Below are 22,476 nucleotides of genomic sequence, written 5' to 3'. Positions count from 1 at the left end.
TTATCATTATTTTTTTTATTTTTTTATTTTTATAGTTGATTGTGGACGGAGCATAAAAGCACGTTCTATTATAAAGGAATAATACTTGATTTTCATAATGCGTATTGCACGATATTATTAAACTACTAATTATTACATAAATAATACCACGTCGCATATACCTCTATAGTGTATGTATAATTAGATGCAGAGTATATATATCCGAGCTTCAATTTATGGAATACTATGATTGTATAATGTGACAATGAGAATTACAATAAAGAAAAATTAAAGGAACGATATACTCATGGATTGTTAATTGAGCTTAAAATCAAGTATCATGAAGCGCTGGTTCGTCTAAAAACCATGACCTTAAAACAAAAATAAAACATTATACACCGATATGCCGGACGGTAAATAAAAATAGGGAGCTGCTATAATTTACCGCGGTACTAAAAAGCAAAAAAGCCTACGCGAGCTGCAGTCAAAGTAATTTTAAAAACATCCTGGTCCACGTTAGTTAACAATAAGATGTGACATTACTTTATTTTTCTTTCAATTTTTCTTTTGTTTTTTTTTTTTTTTCTTTTTTCTTGCAAATGTTTATTTAAGCGCTGCTGTAATAACTGAGCGACCGTAAATCAATTCGTCTTTAATTCCGTCACCATCCGAATAATATATTTTCTACTTGTTGTCAGGCGACAAACGTTTTATAAACGTTGAAATTAATTTAAAGGAATTTTAAATGAATTAAAAACAATAATACATTGATGTAACGAGTTATCTACAACACCTATCGAATCTTACGCACTAAAGTAAAATTCACATACTGTGCGTTAATATTTGGTGAATTTTGCATTACTATTTCACGTATATTGCTCCACATCCGAGACATTACCAATAAGTGTTTGATTAATTATTCGACTATCGAATTGTTGGTCTCATATCCCAACAAAATTTTAGCTGAAATGGAAAAATTAAGTTACGAGTGTGCGAATGTAAAAGTTTTAAAACAACACAAACTTAGCTGATTATAAATATCTTGATTGTACATCTTTTGAGAGATAATAATTTTTTAAACAATCATTTTCACTACATGCGAAATATTGCTCCGGTAAAGAGTTCAATTGTAATTAGACTATAAATGAGTATGAATTGATTGATTAAAACTGTGTAGAATTAAATTCACGCGACTTTAGGCACTAAAAATTTACCACAGACTCAGCCCTGAGCCGGTGACAAGTAATGAAAACTATTTAGGGAAAAGAAAACAAAAAAAAGTGATCTTATTTGTGTTATCTTATCTTACATCGCGTGTAACGATTCTTGAATGAGAAACGTATGTAAAGTGTAAATGTTTGGACAGTAATACGCGATCTACTGACGCACTGAAATCGTGACATTCTCGAGTACAATCATGGAAAAGCTGTATAATCGCACGTGTATAATTCCTATAGCTAGTAAAACCGCATTAAATTAAAAAGTAACCAATGTTGAAATAAGAATAAATGGAATGTAGTTTTGAAATGGTGTTAAAATCGACGCACCGTTGGCGTACATGATCTCTTCGTCTTTGCGGGTTACGGAGAGTGAAATTATCCCAGTCCATGATCTTCGAAAAATCCTTGCGGTGTCTCCTCCTGGAACAGAATAATAAAAGGCTGGATGAACATTATGATAAACCCGTGACGTCGTTACGATACTATACGAAATATGAATAGGGATCAATTATTTTGATGCTGCAGATCATGACACAAGCGATCAACTAGTATGGAGTACAAGATATATTAATAAACATACACGTACCTAGTTTGTAACAAGTTATCTTCTCGATGCAGCTTCAAATGATGAACTGAACCCTTTTCATATAATCAGACATAGGTATTTTGTTATCGTACACGCGCAATTTCACCAAGCGTACACAGAAAACATTTTTTAATTTTAATTTTTAAACGTCATTATCGTTCATATATAATGTAACATACAGTGCACCTATCGGATATCTCATTTCTTTCAATCGTTGCTTCATCGTTTCGAACCAGCATACACAATTAAGGATCAAGAATTTACAGATCTACATTCGTACAGTTGTTTTCTTTACAAGCGCAAATACGTGTTGTAAATATGTTGTTGATTTTTATTACATTCTATCGGCATGAACGGTAGTCTCGATATTATTTTCCGCCTTAAATCCGTCGCCTTTACACACAAAAAATAATTCACACTGTTCGATTCGTTGAGTGAAAATTGATAAATTTTCAGTTAGCGACAATTATGAAGAAAATACACAGGGTTAGTCGAACACAGAACCAATTTTTGTTAACATTCTCTTACACAACTTGTTTAAAAACATTTCATATTTATATATTTAAAGAAGAACTCAGAGAGCGTGCATATATGAACAGTATGTTATATAATAAAGAATGTTAGCATCATTGCTTCGTTATTTGGTTACACAGAGTACATTGTACAAACAAATAAGATATGAGATATACCTTTATTTAGTATATATACTGAAAAGTGTTATTTTTTTTCTTGCTCTTGTTTAACATTAAAAATTGACATGGGTATTTATCTAATTTTAGGGTACATCGATATAGTATTTTATAAAACTTTCTCCTCACTGTACACAGCTATCAGTAGTTCCGAATGACAACGTCGATTAGTGGCATTTTCTCTTTCTTTCTTTTTCTCTTTCTTCTGTTCTTATCATTATTATAAAAAAACTTATATCGTACGCCGTTTGTAAATATGGCAATTGCGAAGATTTTATTGTACGAATTAAAAATTAGCCCTCATCTTGTGTCTGAGTTAAAAATGTAAGATTTTTCACGATAACTTGTGTACGTTTCGATGCTCTGCTACAGTAGCAGAGAAGTTTACAGTTATAAGTGCGTTAATTAATAACGAATCTATACACACGGTATATTGTTCGTTTCAAAAAAAAAAGAAAAAAAACACTCAGTATACATTATAGATCGATAAAAATACTAAATCTATTTTCACTTGTAACAATTAATACGTGATCCTTTTCACGACAGGTCTTTTATAACTCTTATTTCGATACAATCGCTTCATAATAATAGAAATTGTAATTATTATATTATTATTATTAAGTACATATTATTATTAAAAGAAAAAACAAAAGAAAAAAAAAACAATAAAAGAAAAAAAATATAGCAAATTACAGATGATAAATCGACGTTAGTCGGCAAAGGTAACAAGAAATCTCAAGTGTTGTATTATATATCATATAAATCGAGATGAACGATGGCGCATCACGCAGGCGAAGTTTCGGCTGGCTGTTTTGACGGTCGTCACTTCCACTTTTTTTTGGCAATGAAGAACACACAAGAGTAGACTTCGCCTATAAAAGCCCTATTTCCCGCAGAGCACCTTCAACAGCTTCATCCTTCCACAAACAAACAAACACCTAACTAATTTCTATATATGCGCGGTTTGACCATATCCTTAGGTAAGTGTGTTATTTTTTTTTTTTTTTCTTTCTTTCTTTCTATTCTTATCCAAGATCTACACACATGGCGATAATCGTTGGACAGAGAAAAATGTCAATATGGAAACAAAGTCGTCGAACTTTCGAAAAAATATAATTTTTAAATAAATCAAGGAACGAGCATGTAGATCAACAACTTGTTTTGGAATTAGTTGAGTGATATATAGTGGTTCAAAGATACTATTCATTGATTTAATTCAGGTTATGCATTAATTTAAAATGCAGAATATATATTGTGGATTATGTATTAAGTATTCGTAATAAGTTGATGAGATAATGCTGTAGGATTTTAACGTTAAAATTGTAGTTCAACTGCAAATATTAATATCCCTAGTGTTCGAAACACCTTTTTGATGCGAATGGCCGAATGTTTATGTACATTGTTTAATAACCATAATAACATTAGTAGTAATAGTAATAATAATAATAATAATAATAATAATAATAACAATAACAATAACAATAACAAGAACAAGAACAACAATAAAATAGTAACGAATCACAATAACAATAATCATATAAAAATGCAAAAAACAACGGCGAAGCTCAATTTTGTGCGATAGCGGTATATATAAAAGTATGTTACATGTATAATATTCAAATATAAAAGACACTTTAATCATTTACATACAAGGATAATTCTTATAGAATTTTCATATCATTCATCTTTATGTTGCAACGCGGCATATTGTTTCCCAATATACGTCACGCGTAATGTTTATTATTGGAAACCAACAGGCAAATTGTTATTCTTGCGGTTTTTCTTGGTTATTTCGTATAAGAAATCGTGCAGATGTCTGAATGACGACATATTCTCTGTATTTTGTTACGAAATAAGTAGGACGATATGCGTTTTTTCAAGGAAATCCAAGGTTTGATCGTACTGTTTACGAAACGGGAGTAACGGATATAAATTTATAATTTACTTTCGAATTATTTACTCAATATATTCATCTAAAATTTCTTATATACGTAATTAAACGTATGTTTTAGATGCATGATTTCTAATAAACAAATTCAATACGCATCCTATATACGTTACTTATCAATACCGTGAGATTGTGTAAATTGTAAATATATCAAAGCATACGCACGATTGGTAAATATTCATTTATTAAAAATTAGAAACAAAGGATTATTACATCGTAAAACATCCCATTAACGTATTGTATATACAGCAGCATTTCTATGGCCAGAAAATCAAAACATTCTAATTAAATTGAAATTCGTAGTTGAATGTGACTTGTTTCACCGTCAAATATACCAGTTTATTTAATATAATTTCGGTTTTTTTTTTTTTTTGTTTTTTTTTTTAAACGCTCACACGGATATTATTCTCAAGTCGGTCAGTACAAATGTATTAAATATGTATTACGCATTCCGGCAATGTTATCATTCGTTTTTGTAATTATTTGTTCACTCGTTTTACAACCACTAAAAGTGCATGTGGTAATAGTTAGCGTTTTAAGTAGAAATTTCAGTTGCACTTTAACACGCCAAAATATTTAAGGAAAATAAAAAGTCAAAATATATTGCCGAAGATGATTGTAATAATATGTATTGTGTAACTAGAAAATAGAAGCATGTACGATCAGTTTAATTTCAGTTCAATATTTCTAAGGGCAAATTAAGGGCGTGCATGCCAATATACAAAATCTTATCAACCAAATATTTCACGGCTGATAATTGAATATTAAAGCTATAGGATGTGATCTACGCGTTATTGTCAAATTGGTCTAATTTGCGCGGGCACAGACATGCATAAACGTAGACATACATTTCCATTACTAACTGTTTAAGCTACAATGACAAGACGGCGAATTCTTTGGGAGATTCACGTACCGCGAAATGTGGCGAAGGCGACTAACGAGATGTGAGCAAAAAAATATTGATATAATACGGAGAGACGAATTCGATCGACTAGAACTTGGAGCTTGGATGGAATTGATAATTCAAAGATGGCAAATCCAAGGCGCTCAATCTTTGCAAATATATACTTAAAAATAAAAGAATCTCCACAACCTATGGCACTATAATAAACAAGAATAAATAAAATGCGCAATAAGTATTAAGCTCGCAAGTAGTGGCAAGATGAGAATCATAATAACTAGCAACGTATATCTAGAAAAATGTATAAATAAATAATTATAAAACAAATGTGCAATATATTATTAAGGCATTAATGAAAATTATTATGCTAGGAAACGATAAAGTATTGCATCATAAAAATATTTTTTGGAGATATAAAAGATTTTGCAAAAAATAAAAATAACGAAAGTGAAAAACATCTACTCGCGTTACATGCAAAGCAAATATAGAGAATTCAAAACATACAATAATTGTTGTATTGACGTTAAGTAATTTGGACTTTCATTTAATATGATGAAAGTTGACTATTACTCGCCAAAGAGTTAGATAATCATTTGACCGAGGGCAGTGCATTATACGATATACACCGTCTACTATCAAACAACATTTTCGCTTGCACCCTTAATACTGTTTCATACCGTGTATACAGTGTGATGTGTTACGTAAGCGAATGCTCGACGCGTTTTTAAAAAGAAGACAGGCCGATTGTACATCATATAGTCATTACTTTTTTTTCAACTTGTGTCAGTACTTAATCATTGTCCGACAATGTGGATTATAAAAAAATTACTGGATAATAATGGCAAACTGCATTTAAACCGTTTCAGGACAACAGTCTCAAGATGCTGTGTACAAGAAATATATATAACACTCAATTTATGTTACTTATGTACGATAAGTAGCTGAAGATAATTTTCTTCGAATGGATATTGCCATTAATTTCGAAGACATTTTCATCGCCTGAACATTTTCTGTTCTAGACCTTCACTTTTTTGCTTATTTCTCCTATTATGCAGCAGAAATATTTTTTACATGAACATAATTTGTCTGCTTCATTCCATGGGATGATTATTGCTTCATTTTTTTGCCAAAAAGAAAAAAAATTTACGATCATAAATACCTTTGCCTGTCGTTATGACCATGAAAAATACCTTATCATTACGAAAACTTTATATAACTTATAAAAACAGCATATATAAATACAATTTTACCAAACAGAACCGCTATTACGAATGAAAGATGATATTGTTATTGGTTTTCAAGATTCCTTCAATGAATCGTCAACAATCTGATTCATAACAAAGTATTCGAACCTGATTCGAATATGATAAACTTATATTAAAAGTATTTCAAGTGTGAACTGGAACTTCAGTTTTCTCAGTATCTTATCTTTTGTTCACTGCCCTTCTCTCATCGTGAAAAAAGCTATACCTGAATTCGTTATCTAAATTTTTACGCATTTCCTGCATTCATTTATTTACGCATTGTTCTTACTCGATTCGACAAAGACTTCTGTACAAATATTACACTGAAAACCATAGAAATGCCACTTTAAAAATATGAAATATAATATTCAGTACTGTAGACAGCAATGTTTTAGTGCATCAGTAAATAAAAACCCGTTTAAATTAATAGGAGAAAATGTACAAGCTCTCTATACATAAAATACTAAATACAAATTAAATTAGATCAAATATAATGTATCTGTATACATATATATGTTTAGTTTAAACGAGTAATTTTACATTTTGGCATGCCCTCTACGCGCGATAATAAAAACTATATTATATATTTCAATCACAGAGTAACGATTACAGGTATTTAATGGACATGCACGTAAAATATGACGTCACATATTCTTATAAACACATTAAACTATAGCACACTGTAAATGTTATGGCTTCCGGAAAAACTTGTAAATTGTTAACATAATAGTGCAAGAATTGGCTTATCTTCTCCAATCGTAATATACAGTCACGAACCCTATTTGAGATCCGATGTGCTCGATGCACTTTGAATAAATTTTACCCATGCTTGTGCATTACAACTACAATATGACCGTGTTTGACTGAGAGCCAAAAAAAAGATACAAAAAAAGGAATACATTGCATCATTATTGGCACGTCAAGAGAGTTATTAATCCCATAAATATAGATATAATAAGCACGTGTAAAACGTGACATCTTTTGTTATTTCTTTGTTCTAATGGTTTTGTATCGTATATTACAATACGTTCTGATATTATGCTTAAAACTTCACATATGGTACGCATAGATCTGGAAGCTAACAGTTTTGTTTCCTTCTCTTTCTCTCTATTTGATCAATATTTGTTAAGCTCTGTACACAATGTTATTATAATAATAGTCTATACCTCGGACGTGCTGTAAATTCGTATGTTAATAATCTTGCTGTTAGAAACGCAACACACAACTACCATAGGATTAGGCGGATATAATGGATTGTTCTAGGTCAGTTATTACATATCGGCAACACGCAACTTGACTACATAATGCTTCTACACTGCAGAAATAGGAATAAAATATGTTTGTACTATTTTGGTTATGCAATGAATATTAAATTTCAATGAAATTAATACACAAGTATTTGCCGAATTGTTGAAATAAAAATAAAAATTTGTTTAGCTAACCACGGCGAATGTTCATAATCTTTTTTAGCGGTTCATAAATCTGCATTTACATATACTTTCTAGAACAATCCATGAAAATGGATGTGAACATAAGGAAACATTATCTTGCAACAATGGTAATAAATAAGACAGGTCACAACTCAATGGGTACATCCCCGTGACTAACCTCCTGCAGTAGATCCTGGGCAGCGATAGCCTTCAGTACATTCTTTTTGCTCGTCTCCTGTATCTCCCCACCGACCAAAAGCTCGTCCAATATGAAATAGGCCTTTTCGAAATTGAAGATTATGTCCAACTCGCATACCTGCGCATTATCAATAACCATTAATCTCTACCGCTTTGGTTATAAGGTCAATATTTAATGCCTCAGCTTTTGTGCTGGCAGTTTTACACATTTTGTAATTATCGATAGCAGATGGTAAAATATGATTGGTGAATTGATGTATACGTAGTACATTACGCAAAATACAAGTCAGCATAACTGTGCCTTTCTTGAAAGAAAGTCTCTAACCTTTGTAATGTTTGAATATTTCAACTTGCAGCTGTGCTGATCGTTGAGATGTACAACAAACAATAAAACTGATCTAATTTTTGAAGAACATCGATACTACTTACACTGCCAAAGTATTTGTCCAACAGTTCAACGTATCGATGAATAATTTCAAGCGTCAGCAATTCATTATCGTTTTGTTCAATGGCACAGCAAAAATAGAGGCTGGCATATCTGAAACCGAAGAGAGATAAAATTGTACTGAAATGGTGAATGGATTTGAAAACGACAAGTAATTTTATATTATTTACGTTAGTATTCTAATAAAGTTATCTTTATGTTAAATTCCGTGGCTTTTAGTAATAGCGAACGATAATTTTTTTTTTAAAGATTCATCCAATCGCTAGATAAACTGTGAAAAGTGGGAGGCAGAATTAACTACAGTTCCATCGTTCAACGTACCTTTTGTACACAACCTTGACATCCTTCCATTCAAGAAAACTAGACATTTTAGGTTTTCGGGCCAATATCGTTGTGATCAATTCGCGAGTTATCTTCTTTTTCAATTTGTCGGGATGAGCCACGTACCATTTTTGTAGTCGTAGCTTACCCTGACGACTGAATAGTAGCATGAACTGCATCTGAGAGAAAGAAAATATAACCGACAATTAGAATACGAAAATTCAGCGTCATAATTGTTGAGAACAATGGGTGTTAAATACAGAACTTTGCAACGACTACTTACCATATTTTAAAGCGAATCTTTAGTCTCGAGGCCGGAAATTATTCAAGTACGTTAATCCTGGTTAACAAACACCATTTAACGCCACGACTCCGTTTTTATCTTCAATACATCAGCACTATCACTACCACAGACACACCGTACGCACTTTGAAGACTCTCTTCTTATCTTTTTTCACCTGTTCCGTTTTTTTTCGTGCTATCGTACGTATGCATGTACGCTCTCATACGGCGGACCCAAAGACTAAAAACCTCAATTGACGTACACGACCCTGATGAAATTCGTCAATGATCCTACCATTTTCCAGGTAACATCGGACAAAGAGGAGCCAGGTGGACCCAGCCTCGAATTTTTCGTGTCCCCAATATCGTAACGCTTTCTGACACGATATAAGTGTTTTACATATCCCTCGTGTCGTGCATCAGTAGTCTTATCCACTGCCAGTATAAACCAAACATACATAGATCGATTGTCGACATGAGCTCTTAAAACTTATTTCGTGTTAGAGGGCGCTGCTACTTAAGGCGATCCAATCACGCACGCGAGCATTAGGATTCAGCAGTGATCACTGATCTCTATTCTAACTGGATGGCTGACTAGTGATTAGCATTCTCGGCAGAGTCGGTTAGAAGCAGACGAAAATCGACACCAGCGCTTTAACAGCCGTAATGGAACTAATGAATCACATGGTTCACTGCTACGTCATTGGTTAAAAAGTGATAAAACCATATGACTGAACTTAGTTTGATTTCGGGTATTGTACCCATATACCTATGTAAATTGACGTTTCATTCGACGCCTGTCGCATGTGGCACGGTTTGGTGTCTCGAGGTTATGTTATGCCCTGAAATATTTTATGAGCAAGTTTATTTTTAAGATAATATTTTGATTTTATCAAATTGATCAAACACTCGTGAAAAATGTACTTTAAGATTTGTACACTGATATAAAACTGCATTCACAACACTGGCTGTCGCAATGGAGCGGTTTAAAATATTCGAAGGTTTTACAAAACTCACACCACTTTGTGACAGTTTGAGAAAAAATCCAAATATTATTGACACTGATCAACTGAGAGATCATGTTCAGCAAATATCACCTGCGATAATACAAGATCTTCAAGAGCACATCTTGCTGCCTCTTGTAACTAATTTGTTAAAAGACGATGTGAGGTGAGCAAACCTTGCTTCAATTATTTAAGATTTGTATGTGAATAAAACTATTGAAGTTGACTGAAATTCTTATAGCAAGGAGATAAAATTACATTTAGTCAATTGTCTGCGAGCTGTACTTCTAAAGACACGGATGGCAAAGGTGGATGTAGTAACACGATTATTCACAACCCTTGTTTACCAAATTTTCGACAAAGAACAGAAAACGATGGGTAAGAACAAGCTTTGGCAAAACAGCTTGTGTGATTGGTACTTGAAACATTAGCAATATCAGCATCAATTTCTTCATTATTCCGCAGTTATACAATATCACGAAGAGTTAAAAGAGAGCGTACTGTTGTGTATAAGCGATTTGATATGCCGAAGTTGTACCGATGTAATTGAAGCATTTTACGTTCGCAAAAACATTGGAAAATTTAGCCAGGCCATATATTGTTGCGTATCCATTGCTAAGACGGAAAGATCGCAATCATTGAGGTGAGTTTGTCGAGAGGTTTTACTGCTGTATTATCCACTGACACTTTTTTCTTCTCAGAAATTATATTCTCCCTGTAATTTTGTCTCCAGATTGGCAGCAATCGAGACGATAATAACCTTGTCACTAGTCCACAATAATTCAGATACAATTGATGCAGTGCTTCGTGCTCAAGCAGCAAATTTAATTATGCTGCTGTCTCCTGGTATCATAACTGGACTTCAAGAAACAGCTCAGGGATCTGAAATACAAGGACATAAGATTCCAATGGTAATAACAGATTTAGAAATAAATTGATGTTCTATAAAGAAAAGTAATGGTCCAAACTTACTTTCAGATGGCCCTTCGAGCATTAAATAGAATACTTTGTCTAATAATGGAAGATTTGCCGGAATCTGATACAGTAACTCAGTTAATTTCGCTTTCCACATGCGATACTAAGCCATCTACTGATCCCTTGGGTCTATCGTCAAGAACCAAAGATGGAATGATGAAATTCATGGAAACAGCGAGTCGAACCCAGCAATGGCTAGATGCTGCTTCGGCAAAACTTAACATTTGCATACAAGCATTGGCAGGATTAGTGAAACATTCTCATTCAAAGGTGAGAATGGAATTGGCTGAATTCGCAGGCGCGTTGCTGCTCAACTGTCCAAGGTATTGAACCCATATTGTTTCAATCCTCGCTCCTTGTTTCCTGAAACATCAAATAACCAAGTGGTAAATACAGTTTTTGATTATTTCAGAAACATGAAGCCAAATCACAAGGAATTAACAAAGATATTGATCACTCTGTCTGAAGATGACACTGACGAAGTTAGGACAGCAGCAATCACAGCATTGGATAAAATCAGGACAAAATATGCCGAAGGAAGTAACACAGCCAGACCTATTCTAGAGGAGTTAGAAGAATCTTTCTACACTTTACTCACGAAACTACCAAGAATCATGCGAACAGGTGGTAAGTTGGTTTGATCTGTAACGAATTACGGTACACAAAGTATATGGCCAGTTCTTTTTGTAATACAGATCCTCAAATTTTTAGATCACTCTGAACAGATGTCTTGCCTTAATCAATTAGGAGGATACATTAAAATCCTTGGGATAGAGCAGCTACCCCAAATTATGTCGTCAGTAGCGCATCTTCAGAGATTACTGTTGGCTCTTGTTTACACCATTGAACTAGATTGCGGTGATGTTTCACTTTTGGAAGATGTAGCTATTAAAGGCAAGTATGCGCCAGTGATTAACAATAATAAAATCACAGGTGCTGCAAGACAAAAAATTACTTACTTCACTGTTGATCGCGTTTCAGATTTTGACAACATAGTTCATCATCACGGTTTTGATTCGTGGAGACATTTCAAATTTCTTCGTGATTCAATTGCAGAAACAAAGGTTATAACTGTTTGCAGACTTCTTGGCGAGAACGGGGACATGAAAATATTAGTAGATACGATTCTTGACATGATGTCAAACATGACGCAATATAGGAAAGAGTTAACGCTGTTATTAAATTGGATTATAGGTGGTACGTGATGAAAGCAAGCATTTTCAGACCCCTGACATTTCAATACTCTATTACCTAATAGACAATGGTCTAATTTGTTTACAGTACCAGTAACAAATTCAACCGATTTATCAGAGTATCAGTCCGTTGTTCAATACTATGTAACAGAAAGTACTTGGAACCTACCTCTTTGCATATCATCAGACGTAACTCTTCGAGAAGCACAAAGCAATGTTGCACAGTCTTGCCTACTGCTGGAAGGTTTGGGAATCATTGCTCGAACCCTCAAAGAAGAATTCCAAAGATTTCTTTTACACACACTTTACCTCGTCATTGAAAAAGCTGGCAAGTATCTCAATTTATCTTCGGCAATGCCAATATTCAGGAATACTCGCAACAAGCTCAAGTAAAGCAGAACCTGTAATTTCGAAAACAAATCAATATAATTGAGTATAAAAGACGCTTGTTATTATAATTTCAGGAAGCAGGCAAACGTTAATCAGTATTGCCGGTTTTCATACTCTGTCATCATTTGCCGAGGCGATGCAATATGCAGCGATAGGGAACCTTCTTCAGGCTAACGTTGATTATTTGTCTTATCACATCATGTTGAAGCTGCGTAGAGTTGAGCGTAATTCTGGTGTGTTAGACGTTGTTGGTGTAGTCGTCAAGCAATGTACAATGGATGTACTGCCACCCCTAGAAAAAATCGTTCAAGATGTACTTTCGCAGAGTAATTCAAACTTCCAAGAAAGAAACACTTACTCATTTTTAAAAGTTTTTCATACTTTTGTTACTTGTGTAAGAAGATTACTAGGAAGTAACCCAGACGAAACTATATACAATGAAAACACAACAGTTTTAACAGATAAAGCAGAAACGGTAATTAAAATATTATTAGAATACTCGGAAGCAAAAACGGTTTCTGATCAACTAGAAGGTGATGAAATTGAAGAAGAAATTTCGGATCTAAAGGAAGAAGAAAATCATGACTTGCAGGACTACAACAATTACGAAGGTAAACAGTGTGATTTGATGTTAAATTTTTTTTATCTAATCCTAAATATGTATACTATCACAAATAGAAAGTAATATGTTTTGTGTATTAATCATTGCTCTATTTCAGATGAAGAGAAGCGAGTCATACCGTTACACATAAAAATGACCGTGGCAATAATGAACCGATGCATCCATTTCTTGCCTTCCAAAGATGTTGCAGTAAAGCTACTCACAATAGAAACACTACAGGAAGGTCTTATTATTTTGAGTGATTGGGAAAATGAATTGTTACCCATTGTGCACCAACTTTGGCATCCGTTGGTCCACAGATTCCGAGATTCCAGTCCAATAATCATTAATCGTGCATGGGGTCTACTCTGCACTCTTGCCAAAGTATCAAAGGACTTCATAAGATCGAGAACGCTGAAGTACGTTATTCCTTGGTGAAGCCTTATTGAATATGTCACACAATACCTTAACTGGTAATTACTATAATTTCTAACTACCACTACTATTTACTTTTACAGAGAAGTGTTGCCAGCTCTTGCAGATTTCTTGACAAAAACAGCAAAGGAAAGTTATAAAAAGGATTCTGGTAGTGTATACAAGTATACTCAAATATTTAAACTGCAGAGAGAATTACTTTCTCAGTTAGGAGACATTGTCGACTGTTTAAAAATTCACGAACGAGAATTATGGAATGTATTAGAAGCAGCAAAGCCTTATCTCAGCAAATATCAACATCGTGATTTACAGGTAACCTGATAGTTTAATACAAAAATTTACCGCGAATCGTGCCGACTAGGCACTATACGAATTGATCTTTACATACCAAACGTCATTCTGCTCTTTGGTTGCAAATTTAGGTCAAGTGCGTGGAATTGTATAAAAAAATTGCTGATTACAATGAGGATATTGTTTGGATAAAATGTCTCAGTATTATAAGTTCACCCAACAAATCTGCCAGTACAACTGAACCAACGTGTTCTTCGGGTATCGAAAAGGTACATTTTAATGACGATGAATCATTTATAAATTTAATTAATGATGAGTTGATGATTTATAAATTTAGTACCTCAGACCAACGAACATTTTGGTGTCTTTATAAATTTCGATTTATTGTATTCCAGGTGGCAAATTTCAATATACAAAACGAATATCAGGTGAATATAGAAACGATCGTAACTTACATTCAAGATAAAACGTTCAATATGTAAATATAATATTGATGTAATTATGTACAAAACTATGTTCAATGCACCTATGCAACTATGTACGTTATATTTTTAGAATTACATATGTTTTCTTAAGATGTTTCATTGAATAAATTGTTTACTTACATTCCTTTTGTTATTTGTTAGTAGTTATCATTATCAACCAGAGATACAACCTTCTATGTTTCATTTAGAGAGGTTTGATTTACTGTTACAATTTCGTCTACCACACTCCGGTTCAAAAGCTCGGATGTCAAATGAGTTCTCAATATGTGTTTTACTTAAAAACTTGTAATTGTTTATATATATTTTTTAATTCAGGTGTCTAGTAATAATGTATTCTTATATGACTATCTAAACGATACAAAAAATGCCATCAATAGAAGAATGTCTGTACAATAGTTTAGTACAATCTCCCAATTGGCTACTTTTATTCTCAATTTTATTATTATTTTATTCAATACATTTCATCATCATTTAAATACCCTAACCGACACCACCAATCATTTTAAATACTGATTGATAATTTCAACAAATCAAAGTTAAAATATTTGTATTAACGTCGCAGTGTCAGATTACTAAACGGCAACTAAAATTATATATATGTTCACAAATGCTGTAAACAACAATACTTTTGTTTCCGTTTCACGTATATTTTATTTCACTTTAAAAGACAAAAAAGACACTAATTAGACCCCACCTGTGGGTCGCTAGTTTTGAATAAATAGTTGATTGGCTAATTTGCAAAACCAATCCATAATTGTTTAACACTGTAACATTGTAACTAACACTGTAAAAAGAAATATGGCACTCGTATCAAACAAGCATACTATCCAATGCCCAACCAACGAAAGAATTTCGTAAGGGATGGGTATGTGTAAAGAATTTTATTTTGTATCGTGCCCAATACGATAACCATTTAAATCCGGTTAAAAGCAACATTCCAATTTTCGAAATATTGACGGTTTGAAAAACTTTACTTCAATAAAAATAATAGTGAACGTATTTTAGGCAGTGTGACACTAACAGCAAGCATTGTATGATTGAGAGAAAATGCTAACACTTCAACATTCTTTTATTCTTTTAATTTTTACTGCGGCGAATTAGTTATCGAGAATTATGTATAAAACTTGTCTACAAAATTCACTCATATCTTTGGAAAGCTTTAACTCTTTTACTAGAATGACGAATTCAACCTGAAACTGTGAATTAAATACGTCCCAAAGTATGCACGTTTACTAAGAATCATACCTAGGTTTATGTATTGTATACCTGTGCTCTAGTTTTAGTACTTCAGCACATAAGACACATGGAATGAAATGGAATAGTTCTATTACTTTGTCGTTTGTATACATTAATTTAGAATTTACCGCTAATTGAAAATTTATCCATCACAAAATAAATAATAAGGAAATAAAAACAGGAAATCTGACGTAGTGCTATCAATAGTACTCGATACATATATTTACTTTGATACAATTGAATTGAATTGAAAACTTGGAAAGATATATAATATCTGCATCTAAATTAAATAACAGACATTTTCTTAAATCGTTGTTAACCAATACTTCTTTTAGAAATTATATCCGGCACAATTTATTTTTTTACAAGACAATATCCACCACGTACCAGTAAAAGAGTTAAATAAATCTATATAATCTATTTTAAGATCATCTTTGGGTACATTAACCACTTACTAGATATTGTTTTGTACCTTTGATAGCTATTTATAAAATGTTGTATTTTGCAATATTACCTTCAACTATCAGCATTCTCTATTGTGAACAAAAACCAGATGAAAACAGTACTAGATTCAGTCCAATCTCGATACATCATTTCCATGCTTGTTTTTGTGCCTTTCGTGATGCTAACTTCTTTGTAACATAAGACGAAACCGTTAATGCTAAAAGAACTATTGTTATAAGGTAATAGTCGAAGTCTTCCTTTAGTACGTCGAAAGTTTTTGATGGGGCAACTCGTGTGTAGAACAAGTCTATGAAAATGATAATGATCGATGGATTAATCAGTGGATAAAACCCGAAATAAATTATGCATCGAAATTTCCGTCTACTTACCCAGACCATAAACAAATACTAGACAAGTACTTTCAAGGCCACTAGGGCTCGTGTGAATTCCAGAAACCCTAGCTATGCTCTGATTGTAATTAACAATTGCATCCATCTGAATTGGAATTTCCGGCATATACGGTATAACTCCCTCCTCTCTCATCTCTGGATTAATCGGTCTCCTTGGATCAACAAGCATCCACGGTAATTCTAAGATGCCTCCATTGGCTAACGCAACTGCAGAATATAATTTTGAACCATAGCATGACGATGAAATGTTTCCAGACATAATTTTGAGCAACCATGCTTTCATGCAACTTACCCATAATATGTTTGCTTGTTATTCCTTTCTCAGTAATAGTTTCTCGCAGAAACTCGATTGATGCAGGGAATATAAATGCTTGTCGCTCTACAATCGGCAAAACGGTTGTAGTCAGCGAAGAGAAAGCTGAAAATGTAATTAAATATTAGAAACTATGCTAAACTTTTATGTTATTTGACAATTTTTCTGTACATACACACACATAGATACACACACATGTACGCGCACACACCTGTGGTATTACTCTGAGTTTTTCCTTCGTAGAGTTCCATTGTAGCTATCTCTGTTCTACGACTTTTTTCGTTGAAGTAACTATACACAAGCCAATTTTCTGAATGTACAACGTGGAAAGGTCCTCGAACTCTCTTGTGAACAACAGAAAATACCATCGCACCAGAAACCACATCCAATAGGTATAAAGTAAGCGTGTCTGGAAACAAAAAAGATAATTGCTGTCAGAAATCTGAGCTCCGAAGATAAAACAAACTTTCTAAATAAAATACCTATATTTCATACTTTTATGAGTGCTGCCAACACCTTGTACCACTATAGCAACTAAATTCGGATTTATGTACTTGTAAAGTACAGATCGATCACCCAGAACTCGCCCTTGGGAATGGACACGCTCTATTGTACTCTTTGAAACGACATCTACTATTTGTTGGGTTTTTGTAGGCAGAATGACTTGCCAGACCATGTGTGCTATCAATTCCTCAGGTGTGCTATATGCAAGTGAAAATCCGCTTAGCACCCCTGTTTCTTGGTCAGCTGTAAAAATGTAAACACTCTTGGCAACGGAAGCAGCAGTTGCTTTGGCGCTCTCAGGAAATGCATGCACAAAGTCCTCGGTATCAAAAAGGATAATTGGGCGAAGAAAATCGTCTGTTGATACATGAAGCAACATAGATTGCTTAATTTTGTATCCCAGTCTGGTGACTTCACCCAGAGGCTGACCCGTCATTGGGTTAAACGTGTAAATTACTCCATTGCCAGTTTCCTGTGTAAAGAATACACAAGATGTACTCAACTGTTAGAACTTTGTAGAAAAATTTTTTCTTCTCATACTCAGATACGTGTGATACTGTATTGTAGAACGTTAGGTTCACCTTATCTGCTGCGAGAAGGGCGCATTGAGGAGGATGAGGAAAATGTCTGCTACCTCTCTGTACGTACAAAACCATTTTCTTTGATGCCTTTGAAAAACCAGTAATATTTTTCACTCTTAATTGCCAAATGATTTCTCCCCGTTTTGATTCAATACCATATATCTAAAAAATACACTGATATAAAGCACGTAAATAACAGACAAAGAAAAATTCCTATAAATATGTTTATTCGTACCTTTCCAGCACTAGTGACAGCAACGATCATTTTATGCAATCCAAATTCATCTCGCACTAAATCAGCCCTCTGCGTGGACTGCGGAGGCGAAAAACCCATCACAGCTTGAAGTAGACCCTTTAATTGGTTGGCTTGTGAACATATTCTTCGTACCATCATACTTACAACATCCCCTACAGAATTATCAATCAAGTTCATTATCTACATAAGTTAACTATTTATCACAAAATAACAATAAAAAACAGAAAACTTTAAACATGGTTTTTTGGTCAGAAAAACAGCTTCTAAAATAAAATCATTCAGAATTTCTAGTAAACTCCAACAACACACTAATAATATTGACTCAAGAACTCGATTTGCTCTGTTACAGTTCTGAGTTACAGTTTACGAATGAGGCAGTCAATCGGTATATACTCATTCGTTCAGCGACACAAACTACAGAAGTAATTAATTTTTTCCCTTGAAGTCATGCACTGTTATTACACACAAGAAAAAAAATAATTCACAATTAAATTTCAACCAGTCTGTTTCATAAAACTACTTACATGAACCATCTACATCAAAATCTGTCAGCAGCATTCGTAAAATAAAATATTATTAATACATTTCAGAATGAATTGTTGAAATTAATGAGTCATTAAAGTAAATAAACGCCAATTTGAAGATTCGAGTGAAACTTTTTACCGACTTATAACCTTATATATTGATATAACAACATTCATCAGCTTCTTTGATTCTGAGAAACATGCTTCTAAAACTTGTTGATTATTAGTAGTGTCAACAGCGTTTTGAGATAAATTTTAAAAAACTCACTCTCTTTTTGGTCAAACTCCGTTTCGATTGCCTGTTCCCGATCTGACATAGGTAACTCCATCATTTCTACAGCGACTATATTGGCCAGAGCTTCTTCTCTCAGCCAAACAAGACGACTGTGTTGTAATAAAGCAACACTGTGATCCTCGGATGATAAAAGGTGTCGGCAACCTGTACCCTTTGGCTGACGAGGACAGATAGATGCCACAATTGTAGGAGCTTGTATGGAGTTGTGAGATAAAGATACGGATAAATTTGGAATTGGAGAAAAAGTTGACAACTCTACTGCTGCGACATTTGCAACCTGCAAACAATTCAAAAACTTTTATTATCGCTTATATGTTCACCTTTGATACATCTGTTAATAAAATAGCTAATTCTTCAAGAATCTATCACCTGATTTTCAAACGAAGTTTGAAGCAAAACCTTGCCCTCGTCAGCTGTAGTTATGTAAAGTGCAGTATCTTTGCTTAAATCATTAGGAATAGGTGCCGATTCTGTGTTGATTACAATAATTCTCTTCGTTTGGCCATTATCTCGGCTGACCGATACTACAGGCTCGTCACCAGGTACGGACTCCAAATTGCTCAAGTGGCCAGTCTCGGAGCCAAAGATTTGTATTACTGGAATGGCCTGAAAATCTGAATCTGTTGCATACAAATGCTGAATATAAACCTTATCTGCTAAATCTGGCTGATCAATGCAGGCTATGTATGGCACAGCCAAGACACATCTGAAAATAAAATTTATAGTAATTGTAGAATTTCTTGGATATGATTACTGTTTGAACCCAAGAACTCTACATGCTTCATTCTAACGTAAAGTTTAATAACTCACGTGCTCTCTTTGCTTATAAATGCTGCGTCAATCTTTCTAGACTTGAGTTTTTCTCCAGTTTTACTATCATATGAAGTAACTTCAACCTCTGTTTTATGCGCATCACCATTATATGTTGGTAAAATATGGTGCAGGGTTCCATCTTTTATGTGCCACATTACATCTTCTATTCTATAAAATAAGAATAATTTCTTTATTATTGGTGACTATTGATCATTGACATCTATTTATTCAGTAGATGAAACATTGCAATCGATTCTATTTGATAATTCAAGGACGTTGTGTTCTGTGATACAACAGGTGCTTGTGATGACCTGCTTGAAAAATTAAATGCAATCTACAGTATAAAGTTCCTTTTCACATTTATGTACAAAGTGTAGGACAGAACAAGCCTCACTGAAGATTAATAGGAGAATTTTTCGCAAAATTGAGTTCTCATTGACTTAATTTAGGTAGCCTCTCAGATATTGTTGTGCGAAGAAGGCATGTACTACAAATTGGACTTGGAATTATTAATACGTGGATTCTACTATGACACTGAATATTGTGACAATTATGTGTATTGCATACTGTGCACAAAACTTGTGTATTAAAAAACCTTTCAGGGTCATACAATCCTGTTGTGTTAAATGATATTAGTGGAGAGTCAAGCCTGAAAAAAAAAAGTTCATTTAAGTACAAACCGGTAGTCTATACATAGCCATGTTATTGGAAATTATTTGTACAAATTAGTGTAATGTGTACAAATTAGTGTAATGTGTACAAATTAGTGTAATGTTTACTTAAATTAACTTGTAATTATTGACTACTCAAGGGGGTAAAAGATTATAGAACTGCATCAAATAATATTCTTGTTTCGGGTATCACGTAAAAAGATATCGTACATTGTCTTTGAAAATATTCAAGTATATCCACTATGTCACGTAATAATGACGAGATTGAAGGTCATAATTGCCTGGAATTGAGTAATATATATTTGTAAGAAGTAAAGCATGTATTCAGATTTTTTTGGAACTGAACTCCTTCAAAGTCATTCTAAGTTTTCAGAACAGTGATCTTTTAATATTTCGCTACGTTAACGTTACTAACTCCGATCTGGTTAATAATGCTAGTTAACAACAATCCAAAGCACAATTTTCTCTATGTAAATACGAACCTTTCAGGGTTCTGTTCGGCTAATGGCCATTCATTTAGGATATGACCAGTGGCCAGGTCCCAGGCACGAACAATAGCCGGAACTCCACCGCTTACTGTAATGAGATCTCCATCGGACACACCTCCCAGAGCTCGAACATGACCCGCACATCCTTGTTCTAATACTCGTCGCCATAGTATCTGGCCTGAGAAAAATTGAAATTGAAATTTCAGGTTAACATGAGGTTGAATCGATTAATGATGAGTACATATTTGAATAAAATACCACGAAATTGAATTGACAATTTCTTTTTATAAAAAAAAGAACAAGTAGCACTATCTCATGGACAAAACAAAGTAAAGCAGGTATTATCAATATAAATAAGGAAGACTTACCTGACTTGAGATTCAAAGCAGCAACAACATTTTCTTCAGTGGCAACAATAATCTTTTTAGCCGCCGATACGGTATCGAAACTGGCGAATTTAATTTTTCCCACGTAATTCTGTCGCCTGTAATTTGAACGATTAATTGAACCGGTGATCGAAATAACGCACAGTCACTGCCGTAGCTGTCAATCGGGGTGAAAAGTGGTGTGCAGTGAGGTATCATGCATTATTAAGGAGGTTCGGCACTGCGGTGACGATTCAATTATATTAAAGTAGTAAACACTTACCAGTCGAATTTCCCAACTTGATCTTCGTAGAGGCACAGAGATAAATTAAACAGTCCAAAGAATACGATCAAATATTGTAACAGCTGTATATCAGATAGAAACCGGTTGAATTTTCCCCTTAAATCTGGCACGAACGGTCCCATGACGATGAGCAGTGCGAACGTGTTCGTACTTTACAGACGGTCTGCCTGCGACTGTCGAGCAGCCATTTGTAAATTTCACACCACAAGCAGAAAAGTTACGAGTTTCGACTTCGACTGTTTCGATCATTCTTCGATTTTTCATCACCCAGGTGGCGCTGGCAGTGTCCGGGTTTCCTCTCTGCACCGCCCGATTTGAATAGAGTGTCGAGTATTCTGGGGTCGAGCAACGAACGAACTAAACACAGAATATCAGACATTACATGTATACCAGTATCCGATATAACATTGCAGTTATATTATCATACATGTACATTATTATTTCAATGTAAGAGAAAAAAAACCAACGACGAGATGTAAAGCACTATGTGAAAATTAATTCGTTTCTATTACATAATTGGAAATTGAAATATTTATGATATTCAGTGATAGGGGTATAGGGTGAACTAGAGATGGAAAATACACTTTTTGTATTAATTTTAGTATGTATTTCGTATTCACAAATATTGTTATAGAAGCAGATCCGTGGTGACTAG

The 22,476-nt window shown here is 33.9% G+C and overlaps 3 protein-coding genes across 7 annotated transcripts; 1 reads left to right on the top strand and 2 right to left on the bottom strand.

Moving 5' to 3' along the window:
• Window positions 1-494: 494 nt before the first annotated feature.
• Window positions 495-9,788, bottom strand: AP-1sigma (AP-1 complex subunit sigma-2). Of its 3 annotated transcripts, none has more exons than XM_046609159.2 (5): window positions 9,245-9,788; window positions 8,962-9,140; window positions 8,625-8,733; window positions 8,176-8,313; window positions 495-1,640 (listed from the first exon to the last, which is right to left on the bottom strand). In XM_046609159.2, the coding sequence occupies exons 1-5, from the start codon at window positions 9,245-9,247 to the stop codon at window positions 1,575-1,577; spliced, it is 495 nt and encodes a 164-aa protein (XP_046465115.1). In that variant the 5' UTR covers window positions 9,248-9,788; the 3' UTR covers window positions 495-1,574. The 3 variants fall into 3 exon arrangements, with proteins under 3 accessions (XP_046465115.1, XP_046465116.1, XP_046465117.1); XM_046609160.2 differs by having other exon boundaries at window positions 495-1,619; window positions 9,245-9,776; XM_046609161.2 differs by lacking the exon at window positions 495-1,640 and adding an exon at window positions 2,458-3,391 and having other exon boundaries at window positions 9,245-9,782.
• A 144-nt stretch (window positions 9,789-9,932) lies between these two features.
• Window positions 9,933-15,570, top strand: Tti1 (Telo2 interacting protein 1). Its single transcript, XM_046609124.2, has 14 exons — window positions 9,933-10,413; window positions 10,489-10,625; window positions 10,713-10,890; window positions 10,981-11,158; window positions 11,226-11,545; window positions 11,635-11,849; window positions 11,934-12,116; window positions 12,204-12,419; window positions 12,504-12,743; window positions 12,880-13,416; window positions 13,525-13,825; window positions 13,925-14,153; window positions 14,264-14,401; window positions 14,528-15,570. Exons 1-14 carry the CDS (start codon window positions 10,220-10,222, stop codon window positions 14,612-14,614), a joined length of 3,153 nt encoding a protein of 1,050 aa, XP_046465080.1. The 5' UTR covers window positions 9,933-10,219; the 3' UTR covers window positions 14,615-15,570.
• On the bottom strand, window positions 14,499-22,019 carry EMC1 (ER membrane protein complex subunit 1). Of its 3 annotated transcripts, XM_046609131.2 has the most exons (15): window positions 21,801-22,019; window positions 21,521-21,636; window positions 21,147-21,330; window positions 20,589-20,642; window positions 19,991-20,161; window positions 19,550-19,886; window positions 19,154-19,457; window positions 18,886-18,906; window positions 18,341-18,513; window positions 18,106-18,267; window positions 17,516-17,996; window positions 17,232-17,429; window positions 17,000-17,125; window positions 16,687-16,914; window positions 14,499-16,604 (listed from the first exon to the last, which is right to left on the bottom strand). In XM_046609131.2, exons 1-15 carry the CDS (start codon window positions 21,941-21,943, stop codon window positions 16,444-16,446), a joined length of 2,859 nt encoding a protein of 952 aa, XP_046465087.1. In that variant the 5' UTR covers window positions 21,944-22,019; the 3' UTR covers window positions 14,499-16,443. The 3 variants fall into 3 exon arrangements, with proteins under 3 accessions (XP_046465087.1, XP_046465088.1, XP_046465089.1); XM_046609132.2 differs by lacking the exon at window positions 18,886-18,906 and having other exon boundaries at window positions 21,801-22,018; XM_046609133.2 differs by lacking the exon at window positions 20,589-20,642 and having other exon boundaries at window positions 21,801-22,018.
• Between the last annotated feature and the right edge of the window lie 457 nt (window positions 22,020-22,476).

This window comes from Neodiprion pinetum, chromosome 1 (genome assembly GCF_021155775.2).
Source record: "Neodiprion pinetum isolate iyNeoPine1 chromosome 1, iyNeoPine1.2, whole genome shotgun sequence".
Taxonomy (NCBI): domain Eukaryota; kingdom Metazoa; phylum Arthropoda; class Insecta; order Hymenoptera; family Diprionidae; genus Neodiprion; species Neodiprion pinetum.
The sequence above is the reverse complement of the archived record's forward strand: the minus strand, read 5'-3'. Positions and strand labels throughout refer to the sequence as shown.

Excerpts from the sequence above, each read along its gene's own strand:
- AP-1sigma (XM_046609159.2), bottom strand. Across the intron at positions 8,314-8,624 it reads TGGACAAATACTTTGGCAGT|GTATGCGAGTTGGACATAAT; the intron begins GTAAGTAGTATC and ends GATAATGCGCAG. Across the intron at positions 1,641-8,175 it reads CCCAGGATCTACTGCAGGAG|CCTTTTATTATTCTGTTCCA; the intron begins GTTAGTCACGGG and ends ATGTTCATCCAG.
- Tti1 (XM_046609124.2), top strand. The coding sequence starts at position 10,220 with ATGGAGCGGTTTAAAATATTCGAAGGTTTTACAAAACTCACACCACTT. Across the intron at positions 11,159-11,225 it reads AAGGACATAAGATTCCAATG|ATGGCCCTTCGAGCATTAAA; the intron begins GTAATAACAGAT and ends ACTTACTTTCAG. Across the intron at positions 11,850-11,933 it reads AAGAATCATGCGAACAGGTG|ATCACTCTGAACAGATGTCT; the intron begins GTAAGTTGGTTT and ends TCAAATTTTTAG.
- EMC1 (XM_046609131.2), bottom strand. The coding sequence starts at position 21,943 with ATGGGACCGTTCGTGCCAGATTTAAGGGGAAAATTCAACCGGTTTCTA. Across the intron at positions 20,643-21,146 it reads GCCGAACAGAACCCTGAAAG|GCTTGACTCTCCACTAATAT; the intron begins GTTCGTATTTAC and ends TTTTTTTTTCAG. Across the intron at positions 19,887-19,990 it reads TTTATAAGCAAAGAGAGCAC|ATGTGTCTTGGCTGTGCCAT; the intron begins GTGAGTTATTAA and ends TTTTATTTTCAG.